The 22,445-nt window shown below is 35.5% G+C and overlaps 2 protein-coding genes across 2 annotated transcripts in view; one reads left to right on the forward strand and one right to left on the reverse strand.

Moving 5' to 3' along the window:
* Positions 1-1,024, forward strand: part of LOC119836445 (BTB/POZ domain-containing protein 10) — a 5,284-nt gene extending 4,260 nt beyond the window's left edge. The window contains exon 5 of the mRNA XM_038361772.1: positions 48-1,024. The gene's annotated coding sequence lies outside the window, so the exon portion shown is untranslated. The remainder of the gene's footprint in view (positions 1-47) is intronic.
* Positions 1,025-6,584: 5,560 nt separating this feature from the next.
* LOC119836449 (testis-expressed protein 9) lies at positions 6,585-11,321 on the reverse strand. Its single transcript, XM_038361777.1, has 6 exons — positions 11,082-11,321; positions 10,299-10,614; positions 9,883-9,980; positions 8,675-8,815; positions 7,720-7,887; positions 6,585-6,815 (listed from the first exon to the last, which is right to left on the reverse strand). Exons 1-6 carry the CDS (start codon positions 11,247-11,249, stop codon positions 6,603-6,605), a joined length of 1,104 nt encoding a protein of 367 aa, XP_038217705.1. The 5' UTR covers positions 11,250-11,321; the 3' UTR covers positions 6,585-6,602.
* Between the last annotated feature and the right edge of the window lie 11,124 nt (positions 11,322-22,445).

Consider the following 22,445-nt stretch of genomic DNA (forward strand, 5'->3'; position numbering starts at 1 on the left):
CGTTATGGCCGTCTTCTGTTGGTTCTTGTGATGTGTGTCAGTGAATTTTTGTGACTACCCGCGTTTTTTGGAGGAAATTTCGAAACGGACCCAAACTTGGAATATATGTTGAATAATCAATAAGTGTTTTAAAGCGCTTCCAAGTTGTTCAAGTTTTGTTCAATAGGCATTTCGCTTCAATGGCGTCATAGTGATGTACCCTGGCCATATTGACGTGTCAAACATTTATTTATTCAACTAAAATCTGCAGAAGATAAGTAAGCACTCCGCTGCAATGGCGTCATAGTGATATAACCTAGCGGTATTGACGTGTCGAGGGCGATAGGGGTAGACAGTGGGGGGTGGTGGGAGGGGAGCTTGCCCAGCAGGTGCCAAGTTGATTACAGCATGATGTAGACTTCTTTAAAGGCGCGTTTTTGCATAATACTTTAAAGATTATTCACTGGCCATCCTTGAAAGAGTTTCTCCAGAAAAGAGCCAGCTAAAAACGGTTCTGAGTACTGAGTTGTTGAGCGAAATTCGTTTTGGAATTATGGTGGGGGCCCGCGATATGGGGATGTATTTTGTATACAAAGATATAGCGAAATCGCAGGCTTATGTATTTGATTCGAGATATTGAGAGATGGAAGTTTATAGGCGTTTACATATATCCATACCAATCGATTTATCTAAATAATATGTCGTTGAAGAGTGAGTTTTGATGCCGCAATTCTCGGGAACTACTAGACCCATTTCTAAGATGCTTTATTGTTGGATATGTAGGTAATCGCTGAGTGTTATGAACAACGAACGAAGCCGGGGCGGACCGCTAGTATGTCTTTATTTAGAATGGTGAAGAAATTGTATTACTGTCGTATATCTTGCAGCAATTAAACTACCCATAATTTTTTAAGGTTTTTTGTTGATTTTGTAGTTTTTTTTTTATTTCTCCCCTTATTCTTTATAAAAAATGTTGCAAAAATGTGTATCTACCCGCATTTTTTTTACTTAATTGTAAACTTATGGAAGTAAACATATACAAGCATGCTTTGTATTTTAATCAAATGACTGGAGTAAGTAAGCAAAGGGTTATATCTATGTATATAATTCTTGTGTAACAGTGTTTGTAACCAACCTCCTCCAAAACTGTTTGACCGATTTCGAAGAAATTTTGATGAATTTCGATGATGTGTAACCTGTAGTTTTAAACCACTAAGTGGGTCAGAAGGTTTGCTAAGTCAGTAAAGAATATTTATATCAGTTTATATATATATTCCTACTGCTGGGACAGGGTTAGAATAAATTATAATAAAATACATAAATTATTACACAACATATATACTAGAATATGTTCTATCCGGAATTGAACTTATTACCTGATTGTGTCTTATTAACCACTGCGAATAAGGTGAAATGATTTTATAATTAAAGTTGTATCAAATTGGATCCTAATATACCATAATAGGTATGTGAAAAAAATTTAGGTTAATTTTAGTTATTGACTCGAATTATATGGGAGTCTAAAAAAGACAAATCAATATACATAAGATATCCTGTTGTGATAAATTTTGAAATATTATTTTAATTTGTACGATTTCACAAAAAAATTGCCATTTACTGAGTAGTAACCTTAAATAAACGTAAAATTAATTCAATGTTGAATAAAAATATGTTGTTCTTTTGACAATTAGGGCATTGGGAAGAATCAAACTTCAGACAGAAATTAACATAATATAAACCTATTTATTTATGGACTTTAGGTGTCACTACCAAAGCCTTTGACTTATAAATCTATTTTATTTGTTAAATTCCAAATTAATGAGTGAATTAATTGATTACAAATTAGTATTTTCTTGTGTTTGATACAAGCTCACGCTTCACGCTCGCCTTAAAGTGTTCGAAGCGTCGGGTTAATAATAGAATGATTAAATCGCGTTTAAAATCTTTAAGTCTTTAATTTTTAAATGGTTACAATTCGTTAAGATGTCTGTTATGCCCTTAATTTATAGAATGAATAAAAATCTAATATATTTTCACAGAGATAGGAGATTTATAGTTACAAATTCAATTGCGTGGTATTTTATTTGGCATTAAGTACTACGTACTTTTTGAGCACAATTGTTTAATCATACATTAGGGAAATGAAGTTAAAGGCATATTGAATTTATTTATTTCAAAATACCAAATCTAGAAACCAAGGATATATATATACAAAAATGGTTTTCGCTGTCACACGCATATTATAATAGTGTAAGTGTAATGGCCGTATTAACAGCTTTTTGATATGTTCTGATTAGCTTAACTGTCAGATAAATGACACAATTATTATACTCAAGTGTCAAATAGGCTATGAGGGACATAATCAGCAAGTGGTGAAATCGGCCAATGCATTGTAAAGTATTAAAATAAATTGCGCGCCAAACTTTGACGTTTGTACGAAATGGCGCGCGGTGCGTAATGTTTTAATCTTATACCTTTAAACGAGCAATTCTTGTATTCTAATATATAAAATTCTCGTGTCACAGTTTTCGTTGCCAAACTCCTCCGAAACGGCTGGACCGATTCTTATGAAATTTTGTGTGCGTATTGGGTATATGTGAGAATCGGCCAACATCTATTTTTCATACCCCTAAAGGATAAGAGTAAGGCAGAACAGCGTTTGCCGGGTGCAGCTAGTATATATATATATATATATATATATATATATATATATATATATATATATATATATATATATATATATATATATATATATAATTGGAATCTCGGAATCGGCTCCAACGATTTTCATGAAATTTAGTATATAGGGGGTTTCGGGGGCGATAAATCGATCTAGCTAGGAATTTTTTTTAGAAAATGTCATATTCGTGTTTTATTCGCGTTTTATCGACTTAAGTAACTTGCGTTTGAGTAGTCCCAATTTATTATGATTCTTCCTGACATCTAATGGCGAATAATAATACTATAAATGCGAAAGTTTGTGAGGATGGATGCATATGTATGCGTGCGTCTGTTACTCTTTCACGCAAAAACTACTGAACCGATTGCAATGAAATTTGCTTCGTAGATAGCTGGACAACTGAAATAACACATAGGCACTTTTTATACCGATATTTCTACGGGATACGGACTTACGCGGTTTCGACCGCGGGTCACAGCTAGTTATTGGTTATAAGAGACGTTGCTTTTATATCAATTGTAGTTTTGTACTTTGTAACAGTAGGTTTTTATAATATATTGGTGATTAATAAATTGTGTTTTATTTCCTCCTGTTATAGTTAAACTACTTATTATTTATATTGAACATTATCCAGAGATAATATAAGCTATAGAAATGTCAATTTGCTTTTGTCCGCGGGTGAAACCGCACGGCACATTTAGTAATATTGATAAGATCATAAGATAGAAAACGCAAAGGTGACCGACTAACTGATTTACCAACGCACAGCCCAAACTACTGGACCGATCAGGCTGAAATTTGATATGCAGATATGACTTTTTTATATGTGGTAGTCGAGCGCGGTTTGGCACGAATTGGGCCAGCTCGCACCGGGGAAGTACCACACCCCCAGAAGACTGGCGTGAAATAGCATTCTGCTGTGTTTCGTTCGGTTAGTGGGGGAGGCCGGAGGTCCATATCCTTTTCCTTACCCTCCCCAGCCCTTTCCTTTATTCCTCTCCCCAATCCTTTCTCAATCCCTTCCCAATTTAAAGTCGGCAATACATTTGTAGACGCGTAAGGCCTGCAATGGACTTATGCCTCTCCAAATGTTCATGGGCGGTTGTAGCGCCTACCATCAGGTGTCCTACCAGCTCCATTGTCGACTGTGACATGAATGATATAAGCATCCAAAGGAAAGGATTTTGATAAATTTTAACGCGGTCGGAGAGTTGGTTTATAATGCAAACACTACAATAAACAAAATAGATATTGTGCAACAAAAATGCAAATAAAACGCATAAATAAAATAGTCCGTATATTATAAATAAAATGCTAAATTTACAAAAAGGCCGGGCTCACATATATGCCAATATCATAGCTGAGACCGCGGCCTCGCTCACTCTTTAATCGCATATTAACGAAGGGATACCCCACGCCCCCTGCCGTGATGTTTATTGAAGATTTACTGTGGTATGTGTCTAAAGCCTGAATGCCCTGAAAAAAAAAGAGTTTAGCTATAAATATTGAAGTTCCTAAAACATTTGTTTATTCGACTAGACTTAAATGGCGCTTCTTAATCGTCATATAACAAAGCAATTTGTTCAAGAAACAAGAGAGAGAGTGGCCAATAAATAATCTGCTACTGTTTTCAAATTATGTCAATGTTATTAGTAGATATAATTTTGCTAAATAAAGTTAAGGTAATGAAACTTTATATTGGCACAGTGGTGTAGACGTGGGCGTAGAACCGAAGTCCTAGGTGCGATGCAATAATAAGTAAATTATAAAATGTTTTCATTGAGGTAGGTAAGTCATTTTTTTGACTTACTTGCAAAGAAAACCATAAAATAAAATAGATAAAATGCATCTGCCCTATATCTACACCACGTAGGGTCTGGGGACTTCACCTATTCAGCCTTCATGTCCAAAGAGGAACTTCAAAAATATTTCTCACACTTCGATTTTAAAGAGAAACCTGGGGATCCCCTCACTATCATTGTGATATTCATTATAGAACATTAAAATCTCTACTTTATAAATTCTGATGAAAAGATATTATCAGTAGATTATTTATTTAAGTAGTTACATTTAAAACAATATCATTATACGTACCATAATTCAATAGAACCATTAGAATACCATTTCAAGTGTTGTGATTAAACATGACATCATTAACAATAAGTTATTTACATAAAGATTACTTTAAATACAAAGATAAGCTTAACTTACCCGTATGGGTTTATTCGTCGGCGAAGAATAAAAAAAGTATTTGATTCTTTTAATAAACGGTATTGCGTTATATTCGACTTTTTCTTGATGCTCTAATACAACACGATCCGCTATATTTCCAATCACCAAATGAGTTCCGTGTACACACAATATAATTGCAAAAAATAATAAGATTATGGTTTTCATTTTACACGTTCTATCTGTTTGAGATTTCGTTTTAAAATGATTTAAAGGTCGTGTTATCGATGGGTCATGTAGTGAACCGTTGTTTTGTGATTACTACGTACTGTTATAGACTATAGTGTAGTAATATTAGTTTTCCTTGAAGTTAGTGTGACTTCATCAGTTTTAGATATTTATTATTCATCTGTTCTTTGTATGGCCTTGTGTGCACTGCGTTATTTGATACTTTTAATGACAAGGATTGAGATTTATTCTTGATGCAATATGAAAAGAATGAAGGCGCAGTTTTATGTATATCTTTACAATATAAGATTTTATTGAAATTTTTGTACGGTACGGGAGATTTTAGTCTTCAAACACAGTTTATTTGGTCTTGTCTTCCACGGTTAAATTGCGCTTTACGTAGTTAAAATGTTAGTGTATAATCTATGAAGTCAAATCTCTCATAAGAAAACAGTTATGTTTGTAATATCCTTCCTACTAATACAATAAATGCGAAAGTTCGTAAGGATGTGTGTGTGTGTTTGTTACTCTTTCACGCAAAAACTACTGAACCGATTGCAATGAAATTTGGTACGTAGACAGCTGGACAACTGGAATAACATATAGGTAACTTTTTATCCCGATATTCCGCGAGACGGACTTACGCGAGTGAAACCGCGAGGCGCAGCTAGTAATTATATATTAAAGGAAAACTTACAATATAATTGTCACCCTACTGTTCCAATTAAAATGTGTACATGTAGATATCTGATTTCTAAGAATTATTACAACTTCAATCGCAATGATAATAGTATAGTTTTTGAGATCATAATTATATTGCGTTTTTTTTTTATGTTACAGTCGGTGGACGCCCCATGAACATTTGGAGAGGCGTAAGATCGATTGCAGACCTTACGCCTCTACATATGGATTGCCGACTTCTTGGGAAGGGACTAAGAAAGGATTGGCGATAAGAATAAAGGAAAGGACTGGGAAGGGTAAGAAAAAGGATATGGGCCTCCGGTTCCCCCTCTCACCGAACGAAACACAGCAGAATGCTATTTCACGTCGGTCTTCTGTGGGTAGTGTGGTACTTCCCCGGTGCGAGCTGTCCCAATTCGTGGCGAAACGTGCTCGACTACCACATATGTATGTTTATTCATAGATTATACACTAACAGTTTAGCAACGTAAAGCGCAATTTTACCATGCAATCAAATTGTAGTTTGAGATCTATCATCTAGGTAAGATTTTAAGTTTTTAAATTCTTATCATTTTGCGGCAGTTAAAATGTTTTGCTGAAGAAGTTGATAAAAGCCCCGTCTCTTAGGTATAATGTTTGTAAAGATAACAGCGTAGTTTCTGGCTTCGATCTCCAGGGAACTATTGGGATATCAAGAAAAATAAACCTTAAATTAAATTTAATTAATTAATGACCTTATAATCATGTTTTTTTATTCATTATCTTTATATTGGAATAAATACATCAACATAATGATGTTAAAATAAAACCATACCTAACATGCATTAATAAAAAAGAAAAACACAGATTAAAATATTTCAAATCTTTATTCCAAATCCGAATTCAAAAACTCGTTATATTCCCGTTCTAGCGCTTTCAAAGCGCCCTCTGTCGCCAGCAGCGCGTTTTGTTTCTTCAAGTTGTCTATGAGCGCCGCTTGCTTGTCTATACGCGAGTTTAGACTTTTAACTTTAGCTTCTAATTGACAGATGGCGTTCTGATGTGACGCAGAGAGGTTGCGTGTTGCGTCGCGGAATTCCTGTACAAAAAAAAAATATAGTATTGAACACGCAACTCGATAGCTTGTATAAGACCTTATGTACTAAGGTTTTGGACCAGTTCTCGAGATTATCAAATAATATGAGTAACAACACTTATAACTCGAAAACAGCTAAAGATAATTGAATGGTTTAAGTCTTCTTCGATTTGCGTCTGCTTGGGACAATAAATATACAAAAAAGTCGGGTCGAGACCCGGCTCCGTTCCTTTCAGATTTTTATATTTTTCTATTATTGTAGCTAGTTAATTATAAAATGTAACTGCCTTTCAGCTTATTAAGACGGCTGGAAGGTACCACACAAGATTCTAACAAGGCACCAAATAGAGCATATTAAGATTATAAATTATTGGGATAATTAATCGAAATAAAAACTATCCTTTATCTTAAGTTGGACCAAATAACACATAAAATGGCAAATTTCATCAAAATCGGTTGAGTTGGTGAAGAGTTCATTGGGAATTTTTATATATTAAGATTATTAATTTTTTGCCTTATTTACAGATAAGGTACACACAAAGTAGGGTGCAACACTAAATTCTAAGACGGTACCAAATAAAAACAATTCCCCATCAAACACAAAATCAATCAGTTCAAAATCCACATAATTATCAAATAGCGAAGCAGGAAAAAACTAGTCGAATTAAGAACCTCCCGAGTTCTTGGGACGTCATTGTTAAATGACATCATTAAAATATTAAATATTAAATAAAAAAAAAAATCTTTATTACTTTAAGATAGACATAAAAATCACAAGTAATACGCACGTGTCCAAGGTTCTTAAAGTTGAAAGTTAATACATATAGGAATGTGAATTCATTGGATCCCGCACTAGGCAGTGCCAGTGTCCTGCGGAACCATAAAGACCATTACATTCTATTTATACCTTATCAGACAGTTTCACAGTTTCCAATTGATGTTTCAGCGACACTATAGCCTCTTCCTGCGACGCGCCTCGCGCTTCCAAATTCGCATTTTTCGCCCTTAAGCTTTTCATCTCAACCGTCAGTTTGTCCGATACGCTCCTCTGTTCTTTGTAGAGACGGTCTTTTTCCTGTCAAAGAAAGATTTCAATCAAAGTAAGATAGAAACTCAACAGTGCAAAATCACTACATAGTATAAAACAAAGTCGCTGTCACTGTCCCTATGTCCCTTTGTATGCTTAAATCGTTAAAACTACGCAACGGATTTTGATGGGGTCTTTTTTAATAGATAGAATGATTCAAGAGTAAGGTTTATATATAATAACATCTATAAAACTACTTCGAATATAACACGTGCGAAGCCGCGGGCAAAAGCTAGTTGCGAATAACATAATGTGTATTGTAATAGAGTCGAGTTGTTTTCCAGTGAATAAAGTCTACTATTAAAATAGTATTAAAGAAACAAAGAAATAAACATCTTTTGAATATAGTTTTAGTGTTTTTTTTATATAAACCATTCGCAGAGATATCTTTTGCAACCATGTTGAACGCTTATAGGAAAAAAATGTGAGTCGTCACGGGACGCCTGGCAGATGTGAAACATAGACATTATTTTATAAAATGAATATGCAAAGAATAGACTGTGATAGGAACTAAATATGTCATAATGATAAAATAAAATATTACACCGTACCCACTACTGCATATAGACTGTATATATTATGCACTATCATTTAGCGTGGCGACGCGTCGCCATGGCATGCGTCGCCACGCCAGAAATCTGTTTTATGTGCGGCTAAAAAACAAAGGGATAGAATAAAGGACTAACGGCGGGTATTTGTGATTGGAATGGGGTGAGGAAAAGGATACGAGAGGCCCAGATCTTTACAAATGTCGCAATATAATCAAACTACCCACATTAAACTTATTGTTCACAGCTGCATACTTCGCTCTAACATCGGCTACCTCAGACCTGAGAGTATTGGCTCTGCTCACGAGGGATAGCCTCTCGCTTTCCATACCTGCTAACTGTCCCATGTGACCTTCGCACTGCTTAGCCTGAAAAATTAAAAAAAAAACAAAAACATTTATCTGCAATGAAATTTACCAAATTAGACAGCTGGACAACTGGAAAAACATATAGGCAAGTTTTTATCCCGATATTCCTACGGGATACGGACTTACGCGGGTGAAACCGCGGGGCGCTGCTGGTTAACATTAACTCAACCACTACATAACATCTTATAGATGCAGTAAACATTATCTCAGTATGGTTGCCTGAAAGAGATTTCTCTACAGTAATAATATGTCTTATCTCATTTTGAATTTAATCTGAATTCGTGTCGATTTTAGTGTCTAAACTACAAAGAAAAGTATAAGATACAATCTGCGTTTTTAATACGCTTGTATTGGCTTCATTAGTATGCTTGTATGTATCCCTTAGACTCGATTTTGACCATTTTTTTAAGTGGAGGATTCTCACTTGGGTATGTACCCACGGCCCGGGGAAAGGACGTGGGTTGTGTCGGACTCCCACTGCCTAGGTAAGCAATGGACCTACCGACTAAACTCCACTGTGTCCCGTTTTCCCGCGCTCATCGCCGAGGTCGTGGGATGGTCAGATGAAATCATCCTTCACATGATGATTTTGACCCCAATTCAAACTTTGTACACTTATCAAGGATTGGTGTCAATACAATATTTATATGAGTTTAACCTATTGTGATTAGGATCATCAGAATAAATAAAAATAGTGGAGACCATTGTTTTTTTATGCCACAGTCGGCAATGGAGCTGGTGGGACGCCTGATGGTAAGCGCTACAACCGCCCAAGAACATTTGGAGAGGCATAAGGTCCATTGCAGACCTTACGCCTCAACAAATGGATTGCCGACTTGAAATTGGGAAGGGTTTGAGAAAGGATTGGCGAGAGGAATAAAGGAAAGGACTGGGGAGGGGAAGGAAAAGGATATGGGCCTCCGGCTCCCCCACTCATCGAACGAAACACAGCAGTATCCTATTTCACGCCGGTCTTCTGTGGGGGTGTGGTACTTCCCCTACTCTACAATTAAATTGACTCTGTAATTAAAGTGTGATTTACATTTTTAATGTATTTAACACCTTACCATTTTATCTATAGTAGCTTGTAATTTATCTATTTGTTCCTGCATAAGTTTCACTTTGGCCGATAGAAATTTACATACATTTTCAACTGTGACTCGATCTGAAATTGTTTAAAAGAATTTTCTTTTTTATTCAATAAGACCAGGGCACATATTTTTGAACTTGTCTGTTTGTTCTCAGAACTTTTCAAAGCATATTATTTAAAAAAGTGTAAATGCTACAAATATTTGTAGCGTCTTCTAATTAAAAAAATTGTCTCTTGCATACCTGTAATGTACAAACATTATCCCTTTACAATTATTTAAATAAGTACAGATTGAACTTTAACATAATCTAGAAAATCTTATTTAAACACTAAAGTATGTGTTTAAATTAGATAATCAGGAATACACTACTCAAAAAATAAAGAATAACAAACCTTTTACAAACGACTGCGGCAAAACATTTTCCTTAACATTAACAGAAACAAATGCATACAAAAACTCCATGTGATCATTTTCCTTATTTCTCATTTGGCACCACTCACACACATTTGATATGCACTTTTTAATTTCATTATCTGTGCCTGTATTATAATCTGTATTATTATTTTTAGGGCTATTTTCTTTTTTCTTAATTTGCACTTTGGTGGGTATCTTATCTGGAGTGATGGGAGAGTCACAATGTTTTCTTAGATGTCTGTTTGGAGTTTGTACTAGTCTGTTTGAAAACTCGGAGAATATGTCCTGTTTTTGCTGTAAAATCAATAGATAAAGACAGAATTTTTTCAATATACACTAGAGCATATATTAAACATGCATGATTAGTGAATTAAATTATTAAAACGAGAATAATATAATTTGTATAAGGTATTCCCTGATCCAAGCATATTTTTGCTTACTAGGATTTCCGAATAATAGGTTTTTATTTAAAACTTTTTGTGAAAGAAAGACATATAGACATATAAGCATATACATATGAAGTTAATCTCATAGACACTGTGTAAAGAATGAACACACACAATGCTAATAAATCATAATTAGTTCATGTAAAATAGGCTTTATCACATACAAAGTTTATCAATTGACATAAATAAGTTTAGCAAGATTATCCATAGACTTATTGTATTATCATTACTTTCGAAAAATAAACAATTTGAAGAAGGTAAATAAAGTTTAAGATGTTTGCAAAATATGACTTTACGAAAGCGATTTTTACTTACCATAACTTGTTCAATTTCCTTCATCAACGTCTCCGTTTTTTTCTCCAGTTGCTTATTGAGTTTCTTAAATTCATTTTCACGTGCTAATAAATCTATAGACTCCATATAAAGTATCGTAAAACGAATATTCAGATAAAGAATAGTAGAAGTATTTTTGAGACGTATCATATAATGCACGTAAATTAAACAGAATTAGGTAACCTACTTCAACAAGAAAACATGGACATGTTTTAATCGGCCGTATTATAATCAAACAATAAACAAAATAGTTGCCATGGTAACGTTGCATTTAAAGTCAAATAACTATCCATACTCATTTCTCAAATTCATTACTTTCATTTATGCAGAGATTTTCATTTAAGTTTTAGAGATATTTTATATTTCAAAGTGTATTGGACAAACTTTTGATTAATTATAGTTTTAAAATATCATTCCAATAAAGTTATTAAAACTTGTTGTTTGAGTTTACTTAGCGATATCTAGTGGTAACATTATGAAACTTATAAGTGGACTAACAAGCGTCAAAAACAGCTGTGCAAGGACCAATCACAGCGCACTTTATAATTGTCAATAAACATTGCTCATTCGATGACAGGTCGCATTGTTTTCCATATGATTCTAAACAGAAAATTCGCGAATTATAAACATTCGTTATTGTTTCATAATCTTAGTGTATGTTTAAAAACTCGTCAATATGAAGTTTATATTGTGAAATAAACACGTTAAGCTGCCTTAATTTCAATTTTTAAATCGCAAGTGACAGGGACGGGAAATGTGCGAGCGAGATGGGCGAAAAGTTTATTTCATTTCTAGAGATTTTCAATCGATTTACCAATGAGAGCGGTCTTGGCCCAGCTGACATTTTTTTAGTTCATTATTATAGCGGGCGGTAAGCGGACGCTCGCTTGTTGCGAAAGCTTGTAAAAATACCTTAGATATTAGTTGGACAGCGTTTCGCGTCCCGACATATTGTTAAAAGTGCATAATGTATTTGAAGAGAAAACGAAACGACTATCAGAGTGTTATATTATAGCGTTGGCATTGGGTGTGGAGTAAGGCGTTCCAGCTTGCTTTGTAAAAGGTAAGTCTGATATTCAACGGAACAGCACAACATATGTTTAAATTTCACCGTGCTCTTGTATTTTAGTACGCGTTAACTCGCGTTCTATCAGCTCGCATAGAAATAGAAAGTTCCCGACAAGTTCTCGAGTATAATGCGACCGTGTTCGGTGATTTCATGGAAAAAAAAAATAATTAAATTATTTTGTAACTCGTGTACCGTTAATTGTGCGACGGAGCTGTATCCAACATGGTGCGCTGTCAATCAGCTGATTGTAAAAACACGTAGACATTTTGTTTATGCTGGCAGGTAGCCCTTTTTCAATAAAGGATATTGACAGGTAGACGTTCAGCTGTTTTTTTAGTTTTATTATCAATACACACGGTTTTCACCTTAAACTGTATGGCGTTAAAGGCGTAGTTGGTTTTCGCTAATTTTACTCCCAAGTATATTTTAATGCTCGGTTTTTCAAAAGCGATTCAATGACCTTTGTGTGTGTAATTTTAATAACTGTTTAACTAGAAGTGTGCTTTGTGTTTGAAACGCAGTATGTATACACGTGTATCGCTTAGGTATTCAGATAAACTGTATTCTAGATAGATATAGATACAGTTTACCTAGATCGACTAGACTTTGTACCTTTGTTATTATACATAAAGACGTGTGTGTGTTTGTTTGTGTCCGTTTGTCTTATACAATCACACGAAACGTAGATTTTTACTTGGATGAATATAGGCTGGACATTTTGTCATTTCGTGTTAAAAGTAATACGATAAAACATGTAAGGGCATGAATATTTTTATGCTATGAGCATGTCATAACATGTTTTGTATGTAGAAAGAATGTGGGTTTGAACAATCGCACTTAATTGAAGTTAATTAATTAATGTCCTTTAATGAGTTTGTTTGTTTCTTAGGCGTAGAAGTTTTATCATAAACGGTATACGTGTTTCATACATATATATGTATTTTATCGGCAAAAAACTGCTGAATCGTTTGAGGAAATTGCAAAGGTAATAGTCAAGTCAAATAGGAAGTCGTTAAATTTTGATGTTACAAATCGGATGGGAATTGTGTTTATAGGAAGATGTGAAACGAACAAAGGCTTTTAAGGAATGTAACGGGATACCCGTTATTGTTTTTTGAAAGTGGTAATCATAAGGAAGTGAAGTCCCGTGTCCCGTAGTGGGGTATGGGGCAGATGATGTACATCTGTTTCACTGCTCGGTTTTCTTTACGGACAAGTAGGTGATCAGCCGTCTGTGTCCTGCCGGACCGAGCCGATGTTTGTGCGTCCCCACCGGGAATTGAACACAGGACCCCTCGGTTCTACGCGTTAACCACTGTACCAAAGAGGCGGTCGGCGGTAATTATAATAATAATAATAATAAATAAATTTATTTCTTATCAAATTACAAGATTTTTCTTAATTATACACATTTACAGTAAATGTGATAAGTGGCACCCGTTCTAGGCTGAGTTCAAAGAACTCGCCTGTGTGGACGGGCACCAGAAATTATGTCAGAATTATGTTATTTCCTAAAATTTGCTGTACGTATTTTTTTATATCCCCATTCCAACCATACCTAATTTGCGATCTAACGAACATACCTGTCCTCCATTTTAAGCAATTATAATCCCTACTATTATAAATGCGAAAGTAACTCTCGTCTGTCTGTCTGTCTGTCTGTTACGCTTTCACGCGTTCGTCACACGTTTTCAGTGGTTTAACCACTGAACCAATTTTGATGTAATTTGGTATGAAGGTAGAACTGAACTTGGGAAAGGACATTGGATGATTCTTATCGCGAAAGAAGGGTAGAAGGAGTTGAAATAGGGAGATGGAAGCGATATAACCGAATTTCAAGCAGGCGAGGCCGCGGGTGGAACGCTAGTACAGAATAAAGATTATTCCCATCCTTTTCCCATATCCCATTATGCATACATGCAATATACTGTGTCACCATTATATGACGCAAGCATTGCCCTTTTTTTAAGGTTATGTAAGTCGTAGCCTGGTTAAATCAGCCATTTCATTAATGGCCCAGGCTCTTTATTAAATGAGCCGTTCTATTAATTCTTCTTAAACCATGTAATGACTATACATCTGAATGTAATCATTAAACGGCGCCGTTTATTAAATAGCCTAGGCCATTAATGAAATGGCTGATTTAACCAGGCTACGACTTATTAAATGAAATTAATGAAATTTAAATGTATAAATGTGAATAACACTGTAAAAATGTATCATGTATCATAAGAATCGGTTCGCCCCGTAAAGAGCTATGAGGTAACAAACACAAAAAATACAGTCCACAACCTCCTCCTTTTTTTGATGTCGGTTAATAAATTGTGCCACTTGTAGATGCATATATACATTAAACTATATTATGTAGGCAATGCAAGGATATTCACGTAGTATATAAGTATATATGCCTTATTATTTTGGTTTTATGATTATTTATTCACTGGCTGTTGCCCGCGGCTTCGCACGCGTTTATTCTGAGTAGTTTAATAGATATACATATAAACTTTCTGATTGAATCACTCTATCTATTAATAAAAAAACCCCATCAAAATCCGTTGCGTAGTTTTAAAGATTTAAGCATACCTACATAGGGACAGAGAAAGCGACTTTGTTTAATACTATGTAGTGATAAATATTACCTATGTAGACTTAAAATGTAAAATTGACATGATTGGAAAAGAGTAATACAGAGTTTCTTGCCGGCTCTTCTCTGTAGAAACTGCCTTCTGAACCGGTGGTAAATGTTATAACTGTGTTATGACGATTCAAAAGTGCTTCTATAAGAAGTCTAGTTGAATAAATCAATGTTTGAGTTTGATATTTATCATAGTGTATAGTTTTTTACTAATCGAGCCATTTAATAACCACATTCGAGGGAGTTGTGAAATAATGTTTAATCCGACGGTTTGTGGTGGCCGCCATGTTTGGCTGACTTTCATTTAACATAGTTAAGGTCCACCGCAAGGAAACTGGCTTTCAAGTGTTGTTTCTGCTTTTTTACGCAGTTACACAAGAATAACTGAAAACTATGACAGAAAAACACGTACTAAAAACCGTAAAAAGCACTAAATAATAACAGTCATTTTCTTTTCTATTTGCGGTAGGCACGGAATCCTCGACGTTAATTAGAAAACCTCGTTTTGTAAGTCGGATAAAATATAGGTTATGATCACAGTATAAATTGCTTCCTACAAGGATTATTAATTCATATTTTTACAAAGCAACAAAGTTCTGGTCTCGAGGCCTCGTCCCTTTTAATCTATTTCCTCGTAGCGTAATTAAAGGATGTACAAATTAAAATTACACGGTTATTGCTTGAATGCGCAAACACGTGAACCATTTACAGCGCACTAGCTGTTCGCCCCGGCTTCGCCCGTGGTACATATATAGCCTACTAGCTGCTACCTGCGGTTTCACCCGCATAAGTCCATATCCCGTAGGAATATCGGGATAAAAAGATGCCTATATGTTATTCCAGTTGTCCAGCTGTCTACATACCAAATTTCATTGCAATGGGTTCAGTAGTTTTTGCGTGAAAGAGCAACAAACACACACACATACTTACAAAGTTTCGCATTTATAATATTAGTAGGATAGTAGGATATAACTATATGATATTTGCAAATGGCATATGACGCATCACACGTGTAAATGTTGTGTGAGTCAATTGGTCTCATTAGGCCCTTTGTTCGAGCTGATGAGACAAACGCACGCTTCCGGTAACTTGGGAGTTACTTGCTGTTACTTAATGGACGTTCTATTTTATGTTATCCTAGTAGCTAGGAACTGGTTTCCATTACGAACTTAACGAATTCCTAAGTATTTTTAACAGAAAACTATTTACTAGACTAAATCTAGATGGGACCACACGGGTTACGCCAGTTTTCAATTATGAATCACCAAATTCGGTTCACTCAGTCCAAAGTTTTGGGGTAACAACCAAAACAAATACTGCCGAATTGATGACCTATTCTTTAAAATTGGAATCCTTAATATTGCTAGACCGACTCGCACTTAACCGATTTTTTAAGGCAGATAACGTCTGTCGGGTGAGTTAGTAATTGTATCTACCACCACAGGACAGTTCTTTAGTATCATTGTTATGTCGTTCACTACATGTTATAAAACAAAGTCGCTTTCTCTGTCCCTATGTCCCTTTGTAAGCTTAAATCTTTAAAACTACGAAACAAATTTTGATGGCCTTTTTTTATAAATAGAGTCATTCAAGAGAAAGGTTCATATGCATAATAACGTCTATTAAACTACTCCGAATTTAACGCGTGCGAAGCCGCGGGCAAAAACTAGTGTTACATGTAGAATTAACCTGTAAAATTCAAAATGATTTTAAAAGAGTAATACAGAGTTTGTTGCCGGCTCTTCTCTGGAGAAACTGCCTTCCGAACCGGTGGGAAATGTTATAACTGTGTTATGACGATTCAAAAGTGCTTCTATAGGAAGTCTAGTTGAATAAATCAATGTTTGAGTTTGAGTATCACGTTCATAATCATAAAAAGCGACAAGATGTAACGAGATTCTAATCAAATAATAAATAATAGTTTAAAAAAACTAAAAAACACGCTTTTATCATATTTTGCTAATTGAAAAATGGAATAATTTTATCAAATTAGTGTATTGTCATCGGTGTTCAATAAATTTACAAAGTTTGAACGAAATCTGGCCGTTTAAAGTGGGTCAAAATCGCGCCCAAAGAAGTCGGTTACAAACAAACATACAAACATACAGGTGAAGCTAATAAAAAGCGCGTAAAATCTACTATATAAAAATAAGTCGGGTTTTCCTTCCTGACGCTATAACTCGAGAACGCACGAACCGATTTCCACGGTTTTGCATTCGTTTGAAAGGTCTCGGGCTCCGTGAGGTTTATAGCAAAGAAAATTCGGGAGAAATTTCAACAGAAAAGCGGGAAAATCATTTTTTACATATATACGCCATCTGGTGGCGAAACGGAGTTCGCCGGGTTTGCTAGTTTACTTATAAATATCCTAAAATGTGATTGTCAGAATTCAAGTCCAGGAAACGAGCGTCGCGCAATAACCAACCTTAGCAGCGTTGTTTTAAGGTGCATTCGAACCGCATGGGACTGGTATATGTTACCTAAGTCTATGTGTCCCAAAGAGTACAATGGAGGTCTTCAAGAGGAGAGTGAACTGGTACCTTCTTCGCGCTCCATCTTGGACCACATCTCGGCTTATCATCAGGCGAGATCGTGGTCAAGCGCTGCCCTATCTGTATTAACATTATAATGCTGATCAGTTTGTTTGATTGAACGCGCTAACCTCAGGAACCATTGGTCCGATTTGAAAAATTCTTTCAGTGTTAGATAGCCCATTTATCGAGGAAGCCTTTAGGTTATATAACATCAAGTACTACATGAGTAAATCCACGTGACACAGCTACTTACGAATAAAGAAAAAAACTACGAAAGAGAAGCAATAATGTTATAAAATAAATTCAACCTTATTTGCATCGCGTAAAGTCGTAATTGCAATGCACACAGAAGTCTACCCAATTCACGGATCGGGGCAGAGTTTTAGCGCGGACGTTTATTGTATCTAGTTATTGTTATATTACTGATGGAAGATGTGTGAATGCACAATTAATCGCTTCACTGGTCCAATTTTAGCTTGCAGCGGCTCTATCGGTGGGGTCAGTGACCTTGCCGTGTGTTTTTTTTTTGTTCTTCAAGATATACTACGTATATATCTATATTGATATTATAAGGCTGAAGATGTTGTTTGTTTCTTTGAATGCACTTATCTCAGGAACTGCTGGTCCGATTTGGAATATTCTTTCAGTGTTAGATAGCCCATTTATTGAGGATGGTTTTAGGCTATATATGTACCACGGGCGAAGTAACGTCGAGAGGCTGCGATGGTTTCGATTGTTTTTTACGTTTGAAGCACATTATGTTTAAAGCACTGAAGTCTTTTTTATGAAATTTTGTTAAGGTTTGAGTAAATATGTTGAACGTGTTGAAATACATTTAAAGATACGAAGTGGTTTTATCGAAATTTGTTAAGCCGTTGAGAAAGGCTCACTAACATACTGAGCAAATAATTTAATTACTTATAGATTAATCGCAGTATACTTTAAAATGGTTTTTAAAATAGTCATCTAATTGGTTAATATTTGTTAAGAAAGAAAACAAAAATTTTAAAAAGCGAATTTTAAACAAAAACCGGTACATCGATACATTTCACGCCCATCGATATATCGCACATCACTATCGCAGCAGCCCCAAAGGTCTGTAACCTCGTAGGGGTTTTTAAACCAGACCAGGTGCGTGTTGCGTACTGCTTTTGTTTTTGTCTCGGAGAGAGCCAATTTTAAGTCGTGAGTCGGGAAAATAAATAAATACGGGCGAAGCGCGAGTCGGTTAGGTGGGTGGGGTTCCGTGGATGTGTAATATTGGTAGCCTGCGCGAGATTCTGTTGTTTAATTGCTTATTTCTAGTTTAATAGCGTTAAAATGACACTATCACATTAATCCTACTTCCTACTATCTTTCTAATATTATAAACTAGCTTTTCGCCCGCGGCTTTGTTTGCCCGCGTAGTCGCAGGAAAGATAGGCACGGGGTTTACCTCGCATGTTCCCTTTCCCGTGGGATCTCGATGAAAACTATCCTATGTCCGTCTCCTAGTTCTAAGCTACCTCTGCACAAATTTCCATCCAAATCGGTTAATTCGTTCTTGAGTTATAAATAGTGTAACTAACACCACTATCTTTTATATATATAGATGCGAAAGTTTGTAAGGATGTGTGTGCGTGTGTTGCTCTTTCACGCAAAAGCTACTGATCCGATTGCCATGAAATTTGGTACGTAGACAGCTGGACAACTGGATTAACATAAAGGCAACTTTTTGTCCCGATATTCCTACGGGATACGGACTTCGCGAGTGAAACCGCGGGGCGCAGCTAGTACTTTATAGTTCGCAATCCATTAGTACAGACATACTCTGCTTATGTTTATGGGCGATGCAACACTTACCATTAGGTGACCCACTAGCTTCTTCGCCAATTATTATATGTTAAAAAATGTCACTTTTTATTTGTTTACATAACTAACTTTTTTCCACCTAAATACAAATAATTATTCTTATAAATATTTAATCGATATTTTTATTGAAAGTCATAAAAAATCTTCGAGCCAACAAAACCGATTTAATCGATAATGTCGTGCAATTATATCGATACGTGTGCATCACTAGACCTATTCTACGTGATGTCGCATCGCAAAGGGTCCCCAACCTCTTATAGGTTTTCATACTGGACGAATGTTTTAATTTCGTATATACATACAAGCGATAGTGGGCCTTATTGTGTTTGTAAACAGTGTTTCTTAAGACGAATATTGCGTGTCAGGTTTTTTGTTATAGGTTGCGATTTTTTTTATTCAAATCAGTTTTAATTGATAATTTGTTTCAAGTTGTAGTAGATATTATGATACTTATATATTTTGTGTTATTATTATGATCTACTAGTTTATTTAAATTGCATTGTTTTGACTAAAAGTTGTTTCAATGTTATTGTACAAGGTTTTTTCTATCTACACACACTTCAAAGTTTTATCAAATCCGGTTAGCAGTTTAAAAATTAAATTAAATAAAGATGAACTCTACTTCAACAGCACTACATGAATGTTAGGAAATTTAAGAAAACTTACTGAAGCACGTCAAAATAACTGAAATGAAATTGATAATAATCTTTGCCGACAGATAGTTTATAATATCCTATCCTACTTCTTACTAGTATTATAAATGCGAAAGTTTTTAAGGATGTGTGTGTTTGTTTGTTGTTCTTTTACGCAAAAACTACTGAACCGATTGCAATGTAATTTGGTAAGTAGACAGCTGGACAACTGGAATAACACATAAGCGACTGTTCATCCCGATGTTCCTACGGGATACGGACTTGCGCGGGTGAAACCGCGGGGCGCAGCCAGTCCTCTGTGTATAAGCTTTGATTGATAAAACAAAAAATATATGAATAACTAAGTAGTCATTCAAAAATATTTTTTACTGCCCAAAAAATAAGATACATAATAGATTTCCAGCTAGTAACGGGCACAAAAAAAGTGCGTATTCAAGTTTTTTTTTTGTACAGTTGTCTGACCTTCCATTGCTAAGGTTATAGACCCCCAGCGGACCTAGGGACCCTAATATATCACGTGAGCACTAAATTGAATGCATTGTGCTCACTGCAGACTGACAACGTCCTGTTGAAACATTTATTTAACTAGATTTGAGATTTTCCGTAAGAAGCGCTTTCGAATCGCCAAAACACATCATTTATGGTTTATCACCGGTACAAAAATCAGTTTCTAAAGAGAAGGGCCGACACGAGATTTTGTAGTTATTTTAAAAATTAATTATATAAAGTTTATGACAATTTTTTATAACTAATAACTAATATTATAAATGCGAAAGTAACTCTGTCTGTCTGTCTGTCTGTCTGTCTGTCTGTCTGTCTGTCTGTCTGTCTGTTACGCTTTCACTTCTAAACCACTGAACCAATTTTGATGTAATTTGGTATGAATGTAGCACTGAACTTGGGAAAGGACATTGGATGTTTTTTATCGCGAAAAAAAAATGGTAGAAGGAGTTGAAATAGGGAGATGGAAGCGATATAACCGAATTCAACGCGGGCGAAGCCGCGGGCGGAAAGCTACTCAACACTAATATTATAAAGAGGAATAATTTGTTTGTTTGTAATGGATAAACTCAATAACTACTGGGCCGATTTTAAAAATTCTTTCATCATTAGAGAGCTGCAACTTCGCTGAGTGACATAGGCTATATATGTAACCCGAGGAAAGCCGGGGCGAACAGCTAGTAGATTATAATTTGGATTAGAACATAGTTTAATGTTAGTTCTACTTCAGAGCAGCAGCTGCGGCTCCAGCTTCAGATAGCTATTTCCACGTTTCAACGTTATAAATGAGTGTATATATTTGTATGTTTGTAACTCAGTTGCGACGGAACGGCTGAACGGGTAAGGATTGAATTTGCACAAATAAAAGATACTGGATTTCTCTTTATCGATGTACTTACTTATTTAGTTGGTTTAGATATTGTTACTATTAACTGGGCGAAGCTTGTTAGCATTATCATTTCGAATATGACTGGATGTGGAGATGTCTGTTTCTTTGACACGAAAAAACGACTGAACCGGTTTAAGTGAAATTTATTGTGCAAATAGATTATGGGTCTCTACTCTCTATGACGGGAGGGACATGAGTGTCGCCGCGTGCTAAAGCTGGTTGTAATTATTTATTGTCAAGCATATAAAGTTGTCTTCGGGTTTTTTTTTATAATATCAACTATCTGACAATGAAAGTTGCATCAAAATGGAATCACTCTGTCTATTAAAAAACCTCATCAAAATCCGTTTCGCAGTTTAAAAGATTTAAGCATTTATAGGAAACATAGGGACATAGAAAGCGACTTTGTTTTAAACTATACTAGCTTTTCGCCCGCGGCTTCGCCCGCGTAGAAATCGCTTATATCGCGCGACATGGTATAAAGGAGTATTTGATTCGCATTAAAAAGTATGGTTTGCTCTTTCCCAAGTTCAGTTCGATCTTCATACCAAATTTTATCAAAATCGGTTCAGTGATTTAGGCGTGAAAGCGCAACAGACAGACGGACAGACAGAATTACTTTCGTATTTATAATATTAGTAGGATAGGATAGTGATATAATTTATTTGTATACACACAAAGTCACTCAACCGCGGGAAGTGCTAAATAAAAACGGGTGCGTTGCACCGCGCAATAAATACCTACATATGTTTCATTGATACGGTGCCAGCATGGCAATCCGACGCAAAAGGTTGTACTAACGGCTTGTACCTACTGTGCGATCCAACTAAGAATAGGAACGTCAATGACTTGTCTATCATTCTTATTTAGAATATTTTTTTTTTACTTAACCGTGCTTCCTATCCTGTCCTATTAATCCTACTAATGTAATAAATGCGAAAGTTTGTAAGGATGTGTGTGTGTGTGTGTTTGTTACTCTTACACGCAAAAACTACTGAACCGATTGCATTGAAAATTGGTTCGTATATAGCTGGATAAGTGGCATATTATAGGCGACTTTTTATTCCCGACATTCCTACGGGATACGGATTTACGCGGGCGAAACCGCGGAGCGCAGCTAGTAATCTATAAACATAGATTTTTATTAGAATACCATCGCGTAGTATCCTCAGGAAAATCTCGTCTTCAAATAAAACTTCGAGAAAATTACAGTA

Source organism: Zerene cesonia, chromosome 24 (genome assembly GCF_012273895.1).
Source record: "Zerene cesonia ecotype Mississippi chromosome 24, Zerene_cesonia_1.1, whole genome shotgun sequence".
NCBI lineage: Eukaryota > Metazoa > Arthropoda > Insecta > Lepidoptera > Pieridae > Zerene > Zerene cesonia.

What these genes read in the sequence shown, in the direction of transcription:
- LOC119836449 (XM_038361777.1), bottom strand. Translation starts at nt 11,249, where the DNA reads ATGATACGTCTCAAAAATACTTCTACTATTCTTTATCTGAATATTCGT. An exon ending in CTGTGAACAATAAGTTTAAT is followed by an intron (nt 7,888 to 8,674) that starts GTGGGTAGTTTG and finishes TTTCTTTGACAG; the next exon opens with GAAAAAGACCGTCTCTACAA. An exon ending in CTGTGAAACTGTCTGATAAG is followed by an intron (nt 6,816 to 7,719) that starts GTATAAATAGAA and finishes TTTTTTGTACAG; the next exon opens with GAATTCCGCGACGCAACACG.